Source organism: Oncorhynchus masou, chromosome 17, assembly GCF_036934945.1.
Source record: "Oncorhynchus masou masou isolate Uvic2021 chromosome 17, UVic_Omas_1.1, whole genome shotgun sequence".
In the NCBI taxonomy this organism is placed as follows: Eukaryota; Metazoa; Chordata; class Actinopteri; order Salmoniformes; family Salmonidae; genus Oncorhynchus; species Oncorhynchus masou.
In genome coordinates this window covers 1,606,417-1,629,350 of record NC_088228.1, presented here as the reverse complement: position 1 = coordinate 1,629,350, position 22,934 = coordinate 1,606,417, and the positions used below count along the sequence as shown (strand labels likewise).

At 48.7% G+C, this 22,934-nt stretch overlaps 1 protein-coding gene across 6 annotated transcripts in view; it reads left to right on the top strand.

Annotated features, from left to right (window-relative positions):
• LOC135558309 (casein kinase I-like) overlaps positions 1–22,934 on the top strand; it is a 56,012-nt gene that overhangs the window by 23,317 nt on the left and 9,761 nt on the right. For 4 of the 6 annotated variants that reach the window (XM_064992040.1, XM_064992035.1, XM_064992037.1 and 1 more), the window contains exons 4-9: positions 3,458–3,606; positions 6,165–6,399; positions 12,284–12,369; positions 18,192–18,276; positions 18,985–19,133; positions 19,483–19,566. In XM_064992040.1, coding sequence (XP_064848112.1) covers positions 3,458–3,606; positions 6,165–6,399; positions 12,284–12,369; positions 18,192–18,276; positions 18,985–19,133; positions 19,483–19,566 — 788 coding nt within the window. The remainder of the gene's footprint in view (positions 1–3,457; positions 3,607–6,164; positions 6,400–12,283; positions 12,370–18,191; positions 18,277–18,984; positions 19,134–19,482; positions 19,567–22,934) is intronic. The other 2 variants (XM_064992041.1, XM_064992039.1) reach the window with 1 other exon arrangement.

Here is a 22,934-nt window from a genome sequence, read left to right as displayed (position 1 = left end):
AGAGCTGCAGTCTGAAGGTGGACTGACTGTTAGAGCTGCAGTCTAAAGGTGGACTGACTGTTAGAGCTGCAGTCTAAAGGTGGACTGACTGTTAGAGCTGCAGTCTAAAGGTGGACTGACTGTTAGAGCTGCAGTCTAAAGGTGGACTGACTGTTAGAGCTGCAGTCTGAAGGTGGTCTGACTGACTGTTAGAGCTGCAGTCTAAAGGTGGTCTGACTGTTAGAGCTGCAGTCTAAAGGTGGACTGACTGTTAGAGCTGCAGTCTAAAGGTGGACTGACTGTTAGAGCTGCAGTCTAAAGGTGGACTGACTGTTAGAGCTGCAGTCTAAAGGTGGACTGACTGTTAGAGCTGCAGTCTGAAGGTGGACTGACTGTTAGAGCTGCAGTCTAAAGGTGGACTGACTGTTAGAGCTGCAGTCTAAAGGTGGACTGACTGTTAGAGCTGCAGTCTAAAGGTGGACTGACTGTTAGAGCTGCAGTCTAAAGGTGGACTGACTGTTAGAGCTGCAGTCTAAAGGTGGACTGACTGTTAGAGCTGCAGTCTAAAGGTGGACTGACTGTTAGAGCTGCAGTCTAAAGGTGGACTGACTGTTAGAGCTGCAGTCTAAAGGTGGACTGACTGTTAGAGCTGCAGTCTAAAGGTGGACTGACTGTTAGAGCTGCAGTCTAAAGGTGGACTGACTGACTGACTGTCAGAGCTGCAGTCTGAAGGTGGACTGACTGACTGACTGTCAGAGCTGCAGTCTGAAGGTGGACTGACTGTTAGAGCTGCAGTCTAAAGGTGGACTGACTGTTAGAGCTGCAGTCTAAAGGTGGACTGACTGTTAGAGCTGCAGTCTAAAGGTGGACTGACTGTTAGAGCTGCAGTCTGAAGGTGGACTGACTGACTGTTAGAGCTGCAGTCTAAAGGTGGTCTGACTGTTAGAGCTGCAGTCTAAAGGTGATCTGACTGTTAGAGCTGCAGTCTAAAGGTGGTCTGACTGACTGACTGTTAGAGCTGCAGTCTAAAGGTGGACTGACTGTTAGAGCTGCAGTCTAAAGGTGGACTGACTGTGAGATCTGCAGTCTAAAGGTGATCTGACTGTTAGAGCTGCAGTCTGAAGGTGGACTGACTGTGAGAGCTGCAGTCTGAAGGTGGACTGACTGTGAGAGCTGCAGTCTAAAGGTGGTCTGACTGTTAGAGCTGCAGTCTGAAGGTGGTCTGACTGTGAGATCTGCAGTCTAAAGGTGGACTGACTGTGAGATCTGCAGTCTGAAGTTGGACTGACTGACTGTTAGAGCTGCAGTCTAAAGGTGGACTGACTGTGAGAGCTGCAGTCTAAAGGTGGACTGACTGTGAGATCTGCAGTCTAAAGGTGGACTGACTGTGAGATCTGCAGTCTAAAGGTGGACTAACTGACTGTTAGAGCTGCAGTCTAAAGGTGGACTGACTGTGAGAGCTGCAGTCTAAAGGTGGACTGACTGTGAGATCTGCAGTCTAAAGGTGGACTGACTGTGAGATCTGCAGTCTAAAGGTGGACTGACTGTGAGATCTGCAGTCTAAAGGTGGACTGACTGACTGTTAGAGCTGCAGTCTAAAGGTGGACTGACTGTTAGAGCTGCAGTCTAAAGGTGGTCTGACTGTGAGAGCTGCAGTCTAAAGGTGGTCTGACTGTTAGAGCTGCAGTCTGAAGGTGGTCTTTCTGATGTATAGCTCCAGGTTATTTTAGTTTCACTGCTACAGTTGTAGATCCTCATTCTTTCCACTGAAACTGTTGGTCCAGTTCTTACCCATTCTGGTGACTAAACAGTGTTTGAAATATGTATTTATGTGTGTGTCCCTTTGCCTTGTTACTGACGTCCTCTCACTGTCAACTGCGTTTATTTTCAGCAAACTTAACATGTGTAAGTATTTTTATGAACATAAGATTCAACCACTGAGACATAAACTGAACAAGTTCCACAGACATGTGACTAACAGAAATGGAATAATGTGTCCCTGAACAAAGGGGGGGTCAAAATCAGAAGTAACAGTCAGTATCTGGTGTGGCCACCAGCTGCATTAAGTACTGCAGTACATCTCCTCCTCATGGACTGCACCAGATTTGCCAGTTCTTGCTGTGAGATGTTACCCCACTCGTCCACCAAGGCACCTGCAAGTTCCAGGACATTTCTGGGGGGAATGGCCCTAGCCTTCACCCTCCGATCCAACAGGTCCCAGACCTGCTCAATGGGATTGAGATCCAGGCTCTTTGCAGGCAATGGCAGAACACTGACATTCCTGTCTTGCAGGAAATCACGCACAGAACGAGCAGTATGGCTGGTGGCATTGTCATGCTGGAGGGTCATGTCAGGATGAGCTTGCAGGAAGGGTACCACATGAGGGAGGAGGATGTCTTCCCTGTAACGCACAGCGTTGAGATTGCCTGCAATGACAACAAGCTCAGTCCGATGATGCTGTGACACACCGCCCCAGACCATGACAGACCCTCCACCTCCAAATCGATCCCGCTCCAGGTTACAGGCCTCGGTGTAACGCTCATTCCTTCGACTATAAATGCGAATCCGACAATCACCCCTGGTGAGACAAAACCGCGACTCGTCAGTGAAGAACACTTTTTGAAAGTCCTGTCTGGTCCAGCGACGATGGGTTTGTGTCCATAGGCAACATTGTTGTCGTTGATGTCTGGTGAGGACCTGCCTTACAACAGGCCTACAAGCCCTCAGTCCAGCATCTCTCAGCCTATTGTGGACAGTTTGAGCACTGATGCAGGGATTGTGCGTTCCTGGTGTAACTCGGGCAGTTGTTGTTGCCATCCTGTACCTGTCCCGCAGGTGTGATGTTCGGATGTACCGGTCCTGTGCAGGTGTTGTTACACGTGGTCTGCCACTGCAAGGACAATCAGCTGTCCGTCCTGTCTCCCTGTAGCGCTGTCTTAGACGTCTCACAGTACGGACATTGCAGTTTATTTCCCTGGCCACATCTGCAGTCCTCATGCCTCCAAGCAGCATGCCTAAGGCACGTTTACTCAGATGAGCAGGGACCCTGGGCATCTTTCTTTTGGTGTTTTTCAGAGTCAGTAGAAAGGCCTCTTTACGCTGACCCTGGTGCAAGAGGGGGTACGCTCCTAAGTTTTCATAACTGTGACCTTAATTGCCTACCGTCTGTAAGCTGTGTCTTAACGACAGTTCATTAATTGTTTATGGTTCATTGACCAAGCATGGGAACTAGTGTTTAAACCCTTTACAATGAAGATCTGTGAAGTTATTTGGATTTTTATGAATTATCTTTGAAAGACAGGGTCCTAAAAAAGATCAGTTACATTTTTTTATTTTAGCTGGTTCTTCACCTGCTGAAGAAATTGTTATTTTGCCCCCAAAATATTTTTTCTTAACAACCTATCTAGTCAAACCCTACCATCTTGTTTTCTTTAAATCAGTTCAGTTTTATTCAACGTCTGTGTCTCTCCATCTCCAGAGGGCGTCCCCCAGGTATTCTACTTTGGGCCCTGTGGGAAGTATAATGCCATGGTTCTGGAGCTGCTGGGACCCAGTCTGGAAGACCTGTTTGATTTGTGTGACAGAACCTTCTCCCTCAAGACCGTCCTCATGATCGCCATTCAGCTGGTAGGAACACTCTCTCACTTCCTCTCTCTCTCACTTCCTTTCTCTCTCTCACTTCCTCTCGCTCGTTCGCAGTATACATTGGTGCGTTATGTTCAGTAGTTCCAAAAACATCCGGTGATTTTGCAGAGAGCCACATTAATTTACAGAAATACATGTTGATGAAAATACAAGTGTTATACATGGAAATATAGATAATCTTCTCCTTAATGCAACCGCTGTGTCAGATTTCAAAAAAGCTTTACGGAAAAAGCAAACCATGCAATAATCTGAGTACGGCGCTCAGAGACCCAACCAGCCAGAAAGATATCCGCCATATTGTGCAGTCAACAGAAGTCAGACATAACATTATAAATATTCACTTACCTTTGATGATCTTCATCAGAATGCACTCTCAGGATTTGTTCGATAATGTCCATCATTTATGTCCAAATAGCTACTTTTGTTAGCACGTTTGGTAAACAAATCAAAACTCACGAAGCGCGTTCACTAGTTGCAGACAATGTCAAAAGTTCCGTTACAGTCCGTGGAAACATGTCAAACGATGTATAGAATCAATCTTTAGGATGTTTTTAACATAAATCTTCAATAATGTTCCCAACCGGAGAATTCCTTTGTCTTCAGAAAAGCAAATGGAATGGGAGCTACCTCTCATGTGAATGCACGTGACCAGCTCATGGCTGCTGGCAGACCTTTGACTCATTTCCCTCTCATTCAGCCCCCCTTCACAGTAGAAGCCTCAAACACGTTTCTAAAGACGGTCGACATCTAGTGGAAGCCTAAGGAAGTGCAAAATGACCAATATCCCACTGTATTTTCAATAGGGGCTGAGTTGAAAATCGACCAACCTCAGATTTCCCACTTCCTGGTTGGATTTTTTTCTCAGGTTTTTGCCTGCCATATGAGTTCTGTTATACTCACAGACAATATTCAAACAGTTTTAGAAACTTAGAGTGTTTTCTATACAACTATACTAATAATATGCATGTGTTAGCAACTGGGACTGAGGAGCAGGCAGTTTACTCTGGGAAACTCAGGGCACCTTATTCATCCAAGCTACTCAATACTGCCCCCAGCTGACTGTATCCTGAGTTAATATAGCACAGTGCCAGGGGATGGTCTGGTTAATATAGCACTGTGCCAGGGGATGGTCTGGTTAATATAGCACTGTGCCAGGGGATGGTCTGGTTAATATAGCACAGTGCCAGGGGATGGTCTGGTTAATATAGCACTGTGCCAGGGGATGGTCTGGTTAATATAGCACAGTGCCAGGGGATGGTCTGGTTAATATAGCACAGTACCAGGGGATGGTCTGGTTAATATAGCACTGTGCCAGGGGATGGTCTGGTTAATATAGCACTGTGCCAGGGGATGGTCTGGTTAATATAGCACTGTGCCAGGGGATGGTCTGGTTAATATAGCACTGTACCAGGGGATGGTCTGGTTAATATAGCACTGTGCCAGGGGATGGTCTGGTTAATATAACACTGTGCCAGGGGATGGTCTGGTTAATATAGCACTGTGCCAGGGGATGGTCTGGTTAATACAGCACTGTGCCAGGGGATGGTCTGGTTAATATAGCACTGTGCCAGGGGATGGTCTGGTTAATATAGCACTGTGCCAGGGGATGGTCTGGTTAATATAGCACTGTGCCAGGGGATGGTCTGGTTAATATAGCACTGTACCAGGGGATGGTCTGGTTAATATAACACTGTGCCAGGGGATGGTCTGGTTAATATAGCACTGTGCCAGGGGATGGTCTGGTTAATATAGCACTGTACCAGGGGATGGTCTGGTTAATATAACACTGTAACAGGGGATGGTCTGGTTAATATAACACTGTACCAGGGGATGGTCTGGTTAATATAACACTGTGCCAGGGGATGGTCTGGTTAATATAACACTGTGCCAGGGGATGGTCTGGTTAATATAACACTGTGCCAGGGGATGGTCTGGTTAATATAGCACTGTGCCAGGGGATGGTCTGGTTAATATAACACTGTACCAGGGGATGGTCTGGTTAATATAGCACTGTGCCAGGGGATGGTCTGGTTAATATAGCACTGTGCCAGGGGATGGTCTGGTTAATATAACACTGTGCCAGGGGATGGTCTGGTTAATATAGCACTGTACCAGGGGATGGTCTGTGTGGAAGGTTAAGTTGCTTCTGTTCTTATTTTCATAACAGTCAGCAAAAAGTGTCAGTTAATTTTCCCATAAGCACTTTCTTTTTGTCCTCTTCGTTCCTCATCATTTTTTTTACATCCAGAGGCTACTGTGTTGTAATGACCTCTGGACTACTGGAGGGGGCTTTGAGTCTCTCCTGCTGTTGTTGGGCCCAAGGACTTTGACATCTCTCACTTCATACCTCCGTGCTAATTGAAGATGTATCTGTTCTAGGAATCCTTAACTTAGCGTTCAGTCCTTTATAAAGTCAAACAAAATCGAAATATAATTCTTCTTCTTTGCTTTAAAAAAGCTTCTCTCTCTCACTACCTCTATCACCCGGTCTGTCTCGTCTTCCTCCTTCCTCTCATCCCTCTCCTGCCTCCCTCCCCCAGATCACGCGGATGGAGTTCGTCCACACCAGGAGTCTGATCTACCGGGACGTGAAGCCAGAGAACTTCCTGGTTGGCCGGCCCGGCAGCAAGCGGCAGCACACCATCCACATCATCGACTTCGGCCTGGCCAAAGAGTACATCGACCCTGAGACCAAGAAACACATCCCTTACAGGGAGCACAAGAGCCTGACGGGCACCGCACGTTACATGAGCATCAATACTCACCTGGGCAGAGGTAAACAGCCTGACATGCACCACACCCTACATGAGCATCAATACTCACCTGGGCAGAGGTAAACAGACTGACGGGCACCACACATTACATGAGCATCAATACTCACCTGGGCAGAGGTAAACAGCCTGACGGGCACCACACATTACATGAGCATCAATACTCACCTGGGCAGAGGTAAACAGCCTGACGGGCACCACACCCTACATGAGCATCAATACTCACCTGGGCAGAGGTAAACAGCCTGACGGGCACCACACATTACATGAGCATCAATACTCACCTGGGCAGAGGTAAACAGCCTGACGGGCACCACACATTACATGAGCATCAATACTCACCTGGGCAGAGGTAAACAGCCTGACGGGCACCACACATTACATGAGCATCAATACTCACCTGGGCAGAGGTAAACAGCCTGACGGGCACCACACCCTACATGAGCATCAATACTCACCTGGGCAGAGGTAAACAGCCTGACGGGCACCACACCCTACATGAGCATCAATACTCACCTGGGCAGAGGTAAACAACCTGACGGGCACCACACCCTACATGAGCATCAATACTCACCTGGGCAGAGGTAAACAACCTGACATGCACCACACATTACATGAGCATCAATACTCACCTGGGCAGAGGTAAACAGCCTGACATGCACCACACATTACATGAGCATCAATACTCACCTGGGCAGAGGTAAACAACCTGACGGGCACCACACCCTACATGAGCATCAATACTCACCTGGGCAGAGGTAAACAGCCTGACATGCACCACACATTACATGAGCATCAATACTCACCTGGGCAGAGGTAAACAACCTGACGGGCACCACACCCTACATGAGCATCAATACTCACCTGGGCAGAGGTAAACAGCCTGACATGCACCACACATTACATGAGCATCAATACTCACCTGGGCAGAGGTAAACAACCTGACGGGCACCACACCCTACATGAGCATCAATACTCACCTGGGCAGAGGTAAACAGCCTGACGGGCACCACACCCTACATGAGCATCAATACTCACCTGGGCAGAGGTAAACAACCTGACGGGCACCACACCCTACATGAGCATCAATACTCACCTGGGCAGAGGTAAACAGCCTGACGGGCACCACACCCTACATGAGCATCAATACTCACCTGGGCAGAGGTAAACAACCTGACGGGCACCACACCCTACATGAGCATCAATACTCACCTGGGCAGAGGTAAACAGACTGACGGGCACCACGCATTACATGAGCATCAATACTCACCTGGGCAGAGGTAAACAGCCTGACGGGCACCACACCCTACATGAGCATCAATACTCACCTGGGCAGAGGTAAACAGCCTGACGGGCACCACACCCTACATGAGCATCAATACTCACCTGGGCAGAGGTAAACAGCCTGACGGGCACCACACCCTACATGAGCATCAATACTCACCTTGACTTTTTCCACATTTTGTTGTGTTATAGCCTGAATTGAAAATTGATTAAATTTAGATTTTTTTTGTCATTTGCCTACACACATTACCACAATGTCAAAGTGGAGGGCCGGCAGGGATGTTTTTGTCCCATCGTGCACTAGCGACTCCTGTGGCGGGCTGACCGCTGACAACGGTCAGGTGTACGGTCTTTCCCTCCGACTCATTAGTGCGGCTGGCTTCCGGATTAAGTAGGCGTTGTGTCAAGAAGCAGTGCGGCTTGGTTGGGTTGTGTTTCAGAGGACGCACGGCTCTCGACCTCCTACATAGCCTAGAGAGACATTTCAGCAGCAGGCTGGCCTACATAGCCTAGAGACATTTCAGCCACAGGCTGGCCTACATAGCCTAGAGAGACATTTCAGCAGCAGGCTGGCCTACATAGCCTAGAGAGACATTTCAGCCACAGGCTGGCCTACATAGCCTAGAGAGACATTTCAGCAGCAGGCTGGCCTACATAGCCTAGAGAGACATTTCAGCAGCAGGCTGGCCTACATAGCCTAGAGACATTTCAGCAGCAGGCTGGCCTACATAGCCTAGAGAGACATTTCAGCAGCAGGCTGGCCTACATAGCCTAGAGACATTTCAGCAGCAGGCTGGCCTACATAGCCTAGAGAGACATTTCAGCAGCAGGCTGGCCTACATAGCCTAGAGAGACATTTCAGCCACAGGCTGGCCTACATAGCCTAGAGAGACATTTCAGCAGCAGGCTGGCCTACATAGCCTAGAGACATTTCAGCAGCAGGCTGGCCTACATAGCCTAGAGAGACATTTCAGCAGCATGCTGGCCTACATAGCCTAGAGACATTTCAGCAGCAGGCTGGCCTACATAGCCTAGAGAGACATTTCAGCAGCAGGCTGGCCTACATAGCCTAGAGACATTTCAGCCACAGGCTGGCCTACATAGCCCAGAGAGACATTTCAGCCACAGGCTGGCCTACATAGCCCAGAGAGACATTTCAGCAGCAGGCTAGCCTAGAGAGACATTTCAGCAGCAGGCAGATGTTATAGTTCATATAATGAAATCAGTATATTTAAATTCATTAGGTCCTAATCTATGGACTTCACATGACTGGGGATACAGATATGCATCTTGTTGGCCACAGATACCTGAAAGAAAATGGGCCTCAGGATCTCGTCACAGTATTTCTGTGCATTCAAATTGCCATCGATTTAAAAAAACAATTGTGTTTGTTGTCCATAGCTTATGCCTGCCAACCTCAACCACGGCGCACTCTGTTCACAATGTTGACATCAGCAAACCGCTCGCCTTGGGTCTGCGGTTGTAAGACTGTTTGGATGTTCTGCCAAATTCTTTAAAAATGAGCTCTGGTGGACATTCCTGCAGTCGGCATGCCACGCACCCTCAACATCTGTGGCGTTGTTGTTGACAACTGGACATAGGGGCCTTTTATTGTCCCCAGCACAAGGTGCACCTGTGTAATGATAATGTTGTTGACAACTGGACATAGGGGCCTTTTATTGTCCCCAGCACAAGGTGCACCTGTGTAATGATAATGCTGTTTATAATCAGCTTCTTGATATGCCACACCTGACAGGTGGATGGATTATCTTGGAATAGAAGCCTTTCCTAATCATGTCCAATCAATCTAATTTACAACAGGGGGACTCCATGTTGTAGAAACATCAAGGGTGATCAATGGAAACAGGACGCACCTGAAGTCTTATAGTAAAGGGTCATAATACTTATGTAAATGTGATATTTCTGTTTTTATTTATACATTTGTAGAATAAGGCTGTAACGGAACAAAATGTGGATAAAGTCAAGGGGTATGAATACTTTTTGAAATGCCCTGTTAGTGGTTTGCTTTTTCTAAAATGTAAGCATTCGCTTGGTAACAGCTGAGAATCCTCCTGGTTATGATTCCTTTGGTGCAGCAAACTGTGACTAGTCGTTTTTGAGTTACTTCTATACATACAGTACCAGTCAAAAGTTTGGACAGACCTACTCATTCAAGGGTTTTTCTTTCTTTTGACTGTTTTCTACATTGTAGAATAATAGTAAAGACATCAAAACTATGAAATAACACGTATGGAATCATGTTGTAACCAAAAAGGATTAAACAAATAAAAATATATTTTATATTCGAGATTCTTCAAAATAGCCACCCTTTGCCTTGATGAAGCTGGTTGAGAGAATGCCAAAAGTGTGCAAAGCTGTCAAGGCAAAGGGTGGCTATTTGAAGAATCTCGAATATAAAATATATTTAGAATTTATTTTTTTGGTTACTACATGATACCATATGTGTTATTTTGATGTCTTCACTATTATTCTACAATATGTAACATTTTCTAAATAATCCCTTGAATGAGTAGGTGTGTCCAAACTTTTGACTGTGTGTGTGTGTGTGTGTGAAACTGTGTTGCAATGGCAGGTAGCCTAGTGTGTTGGACTAGTAACCAGCAGGTAGCCTAGTGGTTAGAGTGTTGGACTAGTAACCAGCAGGTAGCCTAGTGGTTAGAGTGTTGGACTAGTAACCAGCAGGTAGCCTAGTGGTTAGAGTGTTGGACTAGTAACCAGCAGGTAGCCTAGTGGTTAGAGTGTTGGACTAGTAACCAGCAGGTAGCCTCGTGGATAGAGTGTTGGACTAGTAACCAGCAGGTAGCCTAGTGGTTAGAGTGTTGGACTAGTAACCAGCAGGTAGCCTAGTGGTTAGAGCGTTGGGTCAGTAACCAGCAGGTAGCCTAGTGGTTAGAGTGTTGGACTAGTAACCAGCAGGTAGCCTAGTGGTTAGAGTGTTGGACTAGTAACCAGCAGGTAGCCTAGTGGTTAGAGCGTTGGGTCAGTAACCAGCAGGTAGCCTAGTGGTTAGAGTGTTGGACTAGTAACCAGCAGGTAGCCTAGTGGTTAGAGTGTTGGACTAGTAACCAGCAGGTAGCCTAGTGGTTAGAGCGTTGGACTAGTAACCAGCAGGGTAGCCTAGTGGTTAGAGTGTTGGACTAGTAACCAGCAGGTAGCCTAGTGGTTAGAGCGTTGGACTAGTAACCAGCAGGTAGCCTAGTGGTTAGAGTGTTGGACTAGTAACCAGCAGGTAGCCTAGTGGTTAGAGTGTTGGACTAGTAACCAGCAGGTAGCCTAGTGGTTAGAGTGTTGGACTAGTAACCAGCAGGTAGCCTAGTGGTTAGAGCGTTGGGTCAGTAACCAGCAGGTAGCCTAGTGGTTAGAGTGTTGGACTAGTAACCAGCAGGTAGCCTAGTGGTTAGAGTGTTGGACTAGTAACCAGCAGGTAGCCTAGTGGTTAGAGCGTTGGACTAGTAACCAGCAGGGTAGCCTAGTGGTTAGAGCGTTGGACTAGTAACCAGCAGGTAGCCTAGTGGTTAGAGCGTTGGACTAGTAACCAGCAGGTAGCCTAGTGGTTAGAGTGTTGGACTAGTAACCAGCAGGTAGCCTAGTGGTTAGAGTGTTGGACTAGTAACCAGCAGGTAGCCTAGTGGTTAGAGTGTTGGACTAGTAACCAGCAGGTAGCCTAGTGGTTAGAGCGTTGGACTAGTAACCAGCAGGTAGCCTAGTGGTTAGAGTGTTGGACTAGTAACCAGCAGGTAGCCTAGTGGTTAGAGTGTTGGACTAGTCACCGAAAGGTTGCAAGATCGAATCCCCGAGCCGACAAGGTAAAAATCTGTCGTTCTGCCCCTGAACAAGGCAGTTAACCCACTGTTCCTTGGCCGTCACTGAAAATAAGAACTGACTTGCCTAGTAAAATAAAGGTAAAATAAATCAAAAATGGCCTCGTTAGCATTCTCTAATGCAGGACATGAACTTGGTAACATTGCTAACCTACAGATTACACAGTGGGGTTTGAAAACAGCACCCCTTGTGTTCATTGCCGGCATTACTGAATATCCCGCTATGGCCTGGTCTGACAATCTGGATACGGACAAAAATCATCTATACTTCTATAGTTTTAGGAAATTATCTATGGTTAGTATCAGTTCAAGGCGTTGGACTGCATCAAGCCAGGTGTGTGTGTGTGTGTGTGTGTGTGTGTGTGTGTGTGTGTGTGTGTGTGTGTGTGTGTGTGTGTGTGTGTGTGTGTGTGTGTGTGTGCGTGTGTGTGTGTGTGTGTGTGTTTACGTTAAGCCTGAGGACTCTCATGTTTAATCCATTCTGATCCCAAAAAATGTTTTGTAGTTGTTGAAAATTCCCAAACTTTACACTGCGCCTCTGTTGTCCAACTTGAGATATTTTCGGGTTAGTTTCACAGGGCTCGTTGAAAGTCCAGGAGTAGGTTTAACCTGGATCTGAGAAACAAGCTCTTACATATTACATTGTCTTTGCCCATCTTTGAATCAGGGTGATGTGGTTCAACAGTGGGTGTTATCAGGCACTCAGTTTGTTCCTGTGTTTGAAGATGTTTCTGAAGCTGTGTGTGTTTCCTGTCTCTGTAGAACAAAGCAGGAGAGATGACCTGGAAGCTCTAGGTCACATGTTCATGTACTTCCTGCGAGGCAGTCTGCCCTGGCAAGGCCTGAAGGTAGGAACAAACACACCTGTTTTACTAACCTTATTAACACCTAGCCTTATTAACACCTAGCCTTATTAACACCTAGCCTTATTAACACCTAGCCTTATTAACACCTAGCCTCATTAACACCTAACCTTATTAACACCTAGCCTTATTAACACCTAACCTTATTAACACCTAGCCTTATTAACATCTAACCTTATTAACACCTAACCTTATTAACACCTAACCTTAACACCTAACCTTAACACCTAACCTTATTAACACCTAACCTTATTAACACCTAACCTTATTAACACCTAACCTTATTAACACCTAACCTTATTAACACCTAACCTTATTAACACCTAACCTTATTAACACCTAACCTTATTAACACCTAGCCTTATTAACACCTAACCTTAACACCTAACCTTAACACCTAACCTTAACACCTAACCTTAACACCTAGCCTTATTAACACCTAGCCTTATTAACACCTAGCCTTATTAACACCTAGCCTTATTAACACCTAGCCTTATTAACACCTAGCCTTATTAACACCTAACCTTAACACCTAACCTTAACACCTAACCTTAACACCTAACCTTATTAACACCTAACCTTATTAACACCTTATTAACACCTAACCTTATTAACACCTAACCTTATTAACACCTAGCCTTATTAACACCTAGCCTTATTAACACCTAACCTTAACACCTAACCTTAACACCTAACCTTAACACCTAACCTTAACACCTAGCCTTATTAACACCTAGCCTTATTAACACCTAGCCTTATTAACACCTAGCCTTATTAACACCTAGCCTTATTAACACCTAGCCTTATTAACACCTAACCTTAACACCTAACCTTAACACCTAACCTTAACACCTAGCCTTATTAACGCCTAACCTTATTAACACCTAACCTTATTAACACCTAACCTTATTAACGCCTAACCTTATTAACACCTAACCTTAACACCTAACCTTAACACCTAACCTTAACACCTAGCCTTATTAACGCCTAGCCTTATTAACACCTAGCCTTATTAACGCCTAACCTTATTAACACCTAACCTTATTAACACCTAACCTTATTAACGCCTAACCTTATTAACACCTAACCTTATTAACACCTAACCTTATTAACACCTAACCTTAACACCTAGCCTTAACACCTAGCCTTAACACCTAGCCTTAACACCTAACCTTAACACCTAGCCTTAACACCTAGCCTTAACACCTAGCCTTAACACCTAGCCTTAACACCTAGCCTTATTAACACCTAGCCTTATTAACACCTAGCCTTATTAACACCTAGCCTTATTAACACCTAGCCTTATTAACACCTAGCCTTATTAACACCTAACCTTAACACCTAACCTTAACACCTAACCTTAACACCTAACCTTAACACCTAACCTTAACACCTAACCTTAACACCTAACCTTAACACCTAGCCTTAACACCTAGCCTTAACACCTAGCCTTAACACCTAGCCTTAACACCTAGCCTTATTAACACCTAGCCTTAACACCTAGCCTTATTAACACCTAGCCTTATTAACACCTAGCCTTAACACCTAGCCTTATTAACACCTAGCCTTATTAACACCTAGCCTTATTAACACCTAGCCTTATTAACACCTAGCCGTATTAACACCTAGCCTTATTAACACCTAGCCTTATTAACACCTAACCTTAACACCTAGCCTTATTAACACCTAGCCTTATTAACACCTAGCCTTATTAACACCTAGCCTTATTAACACCTAGCCTTATTAACACCTAGCCTTATTAACACCTAGCCTTATTAACACCTAGCCTTATTAACACCTAGCCTTATTAACACCTAGCCTTATTAACACCTAACCTTATTAACACCTAGCCTTATTAACACCTAGCCTTATTAACACCTAACCTTATTAACACCTAGCCTTAACACCTAGCCTTAACACCTAGCCTTAACACCTAGCCTTAACACCTAGCCTTAACACCTAGCCTTATTAACACCTAACCTTATTAACACCTAACCTTATTAACACCTAACCTTATTAACACCTAGCCTTAACACCTAGCCTTAACACCTAGCCTTAACACCTAGCCTTAACACCTAGCCTTAACACCTAGCCTTAACACCTAGCCTTAACACCTAGCCTTAACACCTAGCCTTAACACCTAGCCTTAACACCTAGCCTTAACACCTAGCCTTAACACCTAGCCTTAACGCCTTATTAACACCTAGCCTTATTAACACCTAGCCTTAACACCTAGCCTTAACACCTAGCCTTAACACCTAACCTTAACACCTAACCTTAACACCTAACCTTAACACCTAACCTTAACACCTAGCCTTATTAACACCTAGCCTTATTAACACCTAGCCTTATTAACACCTAGCCTTATTAACACCTAGCCTTATTAACACCTAACCTTATTAACACCTAACCTTAACACCTAACCTTATTAACACCTAGCCTTATTAACACCTAGCCTTATTAACACCTAACCTTATTAACACCTAACCTTAACACCTAACCTTATTAACACCTAACCTTATTAACACCTAGCCTTAACACCTAGCCTTAACACCTAGCCTTAACACCTAGCCTTAACACCTAGCCTTATTAACACCTAACCTTAACACCTAACCTTAACACCTAGCCTTATTAACACCTAGCCTAAGGTTAAGGCAGCCTTTTTCCTCGTGTAGATGTGAAATGTCCCCACCAAGGAGATTTTTCTTTGTTTTACTCGTCTTTTTGGGTAATTTCAGTTCCCCCATGCGGATACAGGAACAAGACGCACTCCCAGTCCCCTCTGTCTATACACTATATATCCAGTACATTTGGAAAGTATTCAGACCCCTTGACCTTTACAGTTGGAGTGTTATTCTGAAATGCATTAAATAAATCTTTTTTTCTCCTCATCAATCTACACACAATTCCCCATAATGACAAAGCAAAAACAAAGCACACGGAGCATTGGCACAGCCTTCTGATAATGTGGTGTATGTTGCTCAAAGGTCCATGTTAGGACCGCTACTGTCAGACTGTCTGTCGACGAGACCTCACGACTTTATCAGTCTCGACAGACACACAGCCTTCAGGCACAGATCTCCATCTCGCATCGTTGTTGTGCCAGTGCGTTGTTTCCGTGTGCCAGTGCGTTGTGTCCGTGTGCCGGTGCGTTGTGTCCGTGTGCCGGTGCGTTGTGTCCGTGTGCCGGTGCGTTGTGTCCGTGTGCCGGTGCGTTGTGTCCGTGTGCCGGTGCGTTGTGTCCGTGTGCCGGTGCGTTGTGTCCGTGTGCCGGTGCGTTGTGTCCGTGTGCCGGTGCGTTGTGTCCGTGTGCCGGTGCGTTGTGTCCGTGTGCCGGTGCGTTGTGTCCGTGTGCCGGTGCGTTGTGTCCGTGTGCCGGTGCGTTGTGTCCGTGTGCCGGTGCGTTGTGTCCGTGTGCCGGTGCGTTGTGTCCGTGTGCCGGTGCGTTGTGTCCGTGTGCCGGTGCGTTGTGTCCGTGTGCCGGTGCGTTGTGCCCGTGTGCCGGTGCGTTGTGCCCGTGTGCCGGTGCGTTGTGTCCGTGTGCGGTGCGTTGTGTCCGTGTGCCGGTGCGTTGTGTCCGTGTGCCGGTGCGTTGTGTCCGTGTGCCGGTGCGTTGTGTCCGTGTGCCGGTGCGTTGTTTCCGTGTGCCGGTGCGTTGTGTCCGTGTGCCGGTGCGTTGTGTCCGTGTGCCAGTGCGTTGTGTCCGTGTGCCAGTGCGTTGTTTCCGTGTGCCAGTGCGTTGTTTGTGCAGCAGAACCTTTCTCGTGACTAAGTACTGACTCTTAATCATCCAAATGAACCTTCATTATCTCTTATACCACCTCCCTCCCTCACTCCTTCCACTCTCCCTCCCTCACTCCTTCCACTCTCCCTCACTCACTCCTTCCACTCTCCCTCACTCACTCCTTCCACTCTCCCTCACTCACCCCTTCCACTCTTCCTCCCTCACTCCTTCCACTCTCCCTCCCTCACTCCTTCCACTCTCCCTCACTCACTCCTTCCACTCTCCCTCCCTCCCACCTCTCCCTCCCTCACCTCTCCCACCTCTCCCTCCCTCACTCACTCCTTCCACTCTCCCTCCCTCCTTCCTTCCTTCCTTCCTTCCTTCCTTCCTTCCTTCCTTACTCCCTCACTCCTTCCACTCTCCCTCCCTCACTCCTTCCACTCTCACTCACTCCCTCCCTCACTCCTTCCACTCTCCCTCACTCCTTCCACACTCCCTCACTCCCTCACTCCTTCCACTCTCCCTCCCTCCCTCACTCCTTCCACTCTCCCTCCCTCACTCCTTCCACTCTCCCTCCCTCACTCCTTCCACTCTCCTTCCCTCCCTCCTTCCACTCTCCCTCCCTCCTTCCCTCACTCCTTCCACTCTCCCTCCCTCACTCCTTCCACTCTCCCTCCCTCACTCCTTCCACTCTCCCTCCCTCCTTCCTTCCTTCCTTCCTTCCTTCCTTACTCCCTCACTCCTTCCACTCTCCCTCCCTCACTCCTTCCACTCTCACTCACTCCCTCCCTCACTCCTTCCACTCTCCCTCACTCCTTCCACTCTCCCTCACTCCCTCACTCCTTCCACTCTCCCTCCCTCCCTCACTCCCTTCCACTCTCCCTCCCTCACTCCTTCCACTCTCCCTCCCTCACTCCTTCCACTCTCCTTCCCTCCCTCCCTTCCACTCTCCCTCCCTCCTTCCCTCACTCCTTCCACTCTCCCTCCCTCACTCCTTCCACTCTCCCTCCACTCTCCCTCCCTCCCTCACTCCTTCCACTCTCCCTCCCTCACTCCTTCCACTCTCCCTCCCTCCCTCCCTCCTTCCACTCTCCCTCCCTCCTTCCACTCTCCCTCCCTCACTCCTTCCCTCCCTCCCTCCCTCCCTCCCTCCCTCCCTCCCTCCCTCCCTCCCTCCCTCCCTCCCTCCCTCCCTCCCTCCCTCCCTCCCTCCCTCCCTCCCTCCCTCCCTCCCTCCCTCCCTCCTTCTACTCTCCCTTCCACTCTCCCTCCCTCACTCCTTCCACTCTCCCTCCCTCCCCCTCACTCCTTCCACTCTCCCTCCCTCACTCATTCCACTCTCCCTTCCTCCCTCACTCCTTCCACTCTCCCTCCCTCCCTCCCTCACTCCTTCCACTCTCACTCCCTCCTTCCACTCTCCCTCCCTCCCTCACTCCTTCCACTCTCCCTCCCTCCCTCACTCCTTCCACTCTCCCTCCACTCTCCCTCCCTCCCTCACTCCTTCCACTCTCCCTCCCTCGCTCCTTCCACTCTCCCTCCCTCACTCCTTCCACTCTCCTTCCCTCCCTCCTTCCACTCTCCCTCCCTCCTTCCCTCCTCCTTCCACTCTCCCTCCCTCCTCCTTCCACTCTCCCTCCACTCTCCCTCCCTCCCTCCCTCACTCCTTCCACTCTCCCTCCCTCACTCCTTCCACTCTCCCTCCCTCACTCCTTCCACTCTCCCTCCCTCCCTCCCTCCTTCCACTCTCCCTCCCTCCTTCCACTCTCCCTCCCTCACTCCTTCCACTCTCCCTCCCTCCCTCCCTCCCTCCCTCCCTCCCTCACTCCTTCTACTCTCCCTTCCACTCTCCCTCCCTCACTCCTTCCACTCTCCCTCCCTCCCTCACTCCTTCCACTCTCCCTCCCTCACTCATTCCACTCTCCCTTCCTCCCTCACTCCTTCCACTCTCCCTCCCTCCCTCCCTCCCTCACTCCTTCCACTCTCACTCCCTCCCTCACTCCTTCCTCCCTCCCTCACTCCTTCCACTCTCCTTCCACTCTCCCTTCCACTCTCCCTCCCTCCCTCCTTCCACTCTCCCTCCCAGGCAGACACTCTGAAGGAGCGCTATCAGAAGATAGGTGACACCAAGAGAACCACGCCCATCGAGGTGCTGTGTGAGATCTTCCCAGGTCTGTGTCTCTTCTCTTTGTCCTTCTTTCTGTCCCACTTCTAGTTCCTTCCAGTACTTTACGTTATCCTGCTGGTTGGGAGTAAATAACTACGTAACACCTGAAATATTGGAAAGGTATTTCATTGTTTTTCATACCTGTATTTAATGTTTCTCTCCCTGTAGAAGAGATGGCCACCTACCTGTATTTAATGTTTCTCTCCCTGTAGAAGAGATGGCCACCTACCTGTATTTAGTGTGTTTCTCTCCCTGTAGAAGAGATGGCCACCTACCTGTATTTAATGTTTCTCTCCCTGTAGAAGAGATGGCCACCTACCTGTATTTAGTGTGTTTCTCTCCCTGTAGAAGAGATGGCCACCTACCTGTATTTAGTGTGTTTCTCTCCCTGTAGAAGAGATGGCCACCTACCTGTATTTAGTGTGTTTCTCTCCTTGTTGAAGAGATGGCCACCTACCTGTATTTAGTGTGTTTCTCTCCCTGTAGAAGAGATGGCCACCTACCTGTATTTAGTGTGTTTCTCTCCCTGTAGAAGAGATGGCCACCTACCTGTATTTAGTGTGTTTCTCTCCTTGTTGAAGAGATGGCCACCTACCTGTATTTAGTGTGTTTCTCTCCTTGTTGAAGAGATGGCCACCTACCTGTATTTAATGTTTCTCTCCCTGTAGAAGAGATGGCCACCTACCTGTATTTAATGTTTCTCTCCCTGTAGAAGAGATGGCCACCTACCTGCGTTATGTGCGTTCTCTGGACTTCTTGGAGAAGCCGGACTACGACCACTTACGGAAACTCTTCACCGACCTCTTCGATAGCAACGGCTACGTCTTTGATTACGAGTACGACTGGGTCGGCAAGCCACTGGTCAGTCCATATCTCTACTATTAATGCTCTGTCGCTCTGCAGGACAACGGGCCTCATGTATCAGCATGCATATCATTGATATACATGGGTTTCACGCTATATTTTGGATTCTTACTAAGTTAGATGGATGAGTTTATCAGAATGGTAACAATTACTGTTTAGTTTTAACCATGACCTTTAACCCCTCTGCGCAGTACAGTCCTATTGGCTGTTTAGTTTTAACCATGACCTTTAACCCCTCAGTACACTCCTATTGGCGGTTTAGTTTTAATCATGACCTTTAACCCCTCTCTTCAGTACACTCCTATTGGCTATTTAGTTAATGATGATCTTTAACCTCTCTCCTCAGCCTACTCCCATTGGTCCAGTCCCCAGTGAGACCCTCCTGCAGTCCAGCAGTAGAGACAAGGCAACGCAGCAGACCAAAAACCAGGTAGGACACACACACACACACACATACACACACACACACACTGAAGACCCAGTCCTTGATGAAGAACAGCTACTTCAGTTTCTCTTGATAGACTGACTTACAGCAAAACTGACAGAAGAATTTTCTGAGGAAAAAGCGCAACTTTTTTTCATTCAAATTTCACACGTCATTCTCTGCATTAGCTGAATTTGACATTTAGTGTTACTAACATAACTGTAGCCTGGTCCACATCCACTGGTACTTCTGCCAACTCAATCATCATTGTCAAGCCAAACAGACTGGTACCCAGGCTATATTAAAGAGACCAGAAACGGACTGGTTTCAGTCTCAGAACATCACCTTGTTCTGTCTCCGACCGTCAGCTTGTTCTGTCTCCGACCGTCAGCTTGTTCTGTCTCCGACCGTCAGCTTGTTCTGTCTCCGACCGTCAGCTTGTTCTGTCTCCGACCGTCAGCTTGTTCTGTCTCCGACCGTCAGCTTGTTCTGTCTCCGACCGTCAGCTTGTTCTGTCTCCGACCGTCAGCTTGTTCTGTCTCCGACCGTCAGCTTGTTCTGTCTCCGACCGTCAGCTTGTTCTGTCTCCGACCGTCAGCTTGCTCTGCCCCCGACCGTCAGCTTGTTCGGCCCCGACCGTCAGCTTGTTCTGCCCCCGACCGTCAGCTTGTTCGGCCCCCGACCGTCAGCTTGTTCTGCCTCCGACCGTCAGCTTGTTCGGCCCCCGACCGTCAGCTTGTTCTGTCCCCGACCGTCAGCTTGTTCTGTCTCAGAACTTCACCTTGTTCTGCCTCAGACCGTCAGCTTGTTCTGTCTCCGACCGTCAGCTTGTTCTGTCTCCGACCGTCAGCTTGTTCTGTCTCCGACCGTCAGCTTGTTCTGTCTCCGACCGTCAGCTTGTTCTGTCTCCGACCGTCAGCTTGTTCTGTCTCCGACCGTCAGCTTGTTCTGTCTCCGACCGTCAGCTTGTTCTGTCTCCGACCGTCAGCTTGTTCTGTCTCCGACCGTCAGCTTGTTCTGTCTCCGACCGTCAGCTTGTTCTGTCTCCGACCGTCAGCTTGTTCTGTCTCCGACCGTCAGCTTGTTCTGTCTCCGACCGTCAGCTTGCTCTGCCCCCGACCGTCAGCTTACTCGGCCCCCGACCGTCAGCTTGTTCGGCCCCCGACCGTCAGCTTGTTCGGCCCCCGACCGTCAGCTTGTTCTGCCTCCGACCGTCAGCTTGTTCTGCCCCCGACCGTCAGCTTGTTCTGTCCCCGACCGTCAGCTTGTTCTGTCTCAGAACTTCACCTTGTTCTGCCTCAGACCGTCAGCTTGTTCTGTCTCCGACCGTCAGCTTGTTCTGTCTCCGACCGTCAGCTTGTTCTGTCTCAGACCGTCAGCTTGTTCTGTCTCCGACCGTCAGCTTGTTCTGTCTCCGACCGTCAGCTTGTTCTGTCTCCGACCGTCAGCTTGTTCTGTCTCCGACCGTCAGCTTGTTCTGTCTCCGACCGTCAGCTTGTTCTGTCTCCGACCGTCAGCTTGTTCTGTCTCAGACCGTCAGCTTGTTCTGTCTCAGACCGTCAGCTTGTTCTGTCTCCGACCGTCAGCTTGTTCTGTCTCCGACCGTCAGCTTGTTCTGTCTCCGACCGTCAGCTTGTTCTGTCTCCGACCGTCAGCTTGTTCTGTCTCCGACCGTCAGCTTGTTCTGTCTCAGACCGTCAGCTTGTTCTGTCTCAGACCGTCAGCTTGTTCTGTCTCAGACCGTCAGCTTGTTCTGTCTCAGACCGTCAGCTTGTTCTGTCTCCGACCGTCAGCTTGTTCTGTCTCCGACCGTCAGCTTGTTCTGTCTCCGACCGTCAGCTTGTTCTGTCTCCGACCGTCAGCTTGTTCTGTCTCCGACCGTCAGCTTGTTCTGCCTCCGACCGTCAGCTTGTTCTGCCTCCGACCGTCAGCTTGTTCTGCCTCCGACCGTCAGCTTGTTCTGCCCCCGACCGTCAGCTTGTTCTGTCCCCGACCGTCAGCTTGTTCTGTCCCCGACCGTCAGCTTGTTCTGTCTCAGAACTTCACCTTGTTCTGTCTCAGAACTTCACCTTGTTCTGCCTCAGACCGTCAGCTTGTTCTGTCTCCGACCGTCAGCTTGTTCTGCCCCCGACCGTCAGCTTGCTCTGCCCCCGACCGTCAGCTTGTTCGGTCTCCGACCGTCAGCTTGTTCTGTCTCCGACCGTCAGCTTGTTCTGTCTCCGACCGTCAGCTTGTTCTGTCTCCGACCGTCAGCTTGTTCTGTCTCCGACCGTCAGCTTGTTCTGTCTCCGACCGTCAGCTTGTTCTGTCTCAGACCGTCAGCTTGTTCTGCCTCAGACCGTCAGCTTGTTCTGCCTCAGACCGTCAGCTTGTTCTGCCCCAGACCGTCAGCTTGTTCTGTCTCCGACCGTCAGCTTGTTCTGTCTCCGACCGTCAGCTTGTTCTGTCTCAGACCGTCACCTTGTTCTGTCTCCGACCGTCAGCTTGTTTGGCCCCCGACCGCCAGCTTGTTCGGCCCCCGACCGTCAGCTTGTTCGGCCTCCGACCGTCAGCTTGTTCTGTCTCCGACCGTCAGCTTGTTCTGCCTCCGACCGTCAGCTTGTTCGGCCCCCGACCGTCAGCTTGTTCGGCCTCCGACCGTCAGCTTGTTCGGCCTCCGACCGTCTGCTTGTTCTGTCTCAGACCGTCAGCTTGTTCATCCGTTTGTGCTTCTGCATGTCACGTGTAGTCTTCTGTCATGTCGTCCTCACGTCTCCCCCCCCCACGTCACAGCACTGCCCCTCAGGTCTGTCTGTCTGTGTCCTCTGTTTGAGCACTGTCTTAAGTAGCTGTCTAACTGCTTCTGCACAAGATGGAAAAGACACGACCTCTTTAAACTGAATTGTTTTGTTTGTTTACTTTTACACTCCTCTCTCTTCTTCCTCCTTTACCATCTCCTCCTTCATCCCTCTTCTTCCTCCTTTACCATCGCCTCCTCCATCCCTCTTCTTCCTCCTTTACCATCTCCTCCTTCATCTCTCTCCTTCCTCCTTTACCATCTCCTCCTTCATCTCTCTCCTTCCTCCTTTACCATCTCCTCCTTCATCTCTCTCCTTCCTCCTTTACCATCTCCTCCTTCATCCCTCTTCTTCCTCCCTCCATCTCCTCCTTCATCCCTCTTCTTCCTCCTTTACCATCTCCTCCTTCATCTCTCTTCTTCCTCCTTTACCATCTCCTTCCTCCTTTACCATCTCCTCCTTCATCTCTCTTCTTCCTCCCTCCATCTCCTCCTTCATCTCTCTTCTTCCTCCTTTACCATCTCCTCCTCCATCCCTCTTCTTCCTCCTTTACCATCTCCTCCTTCATCTCTCTCCTTCCTCCTTTACCATCTCCTC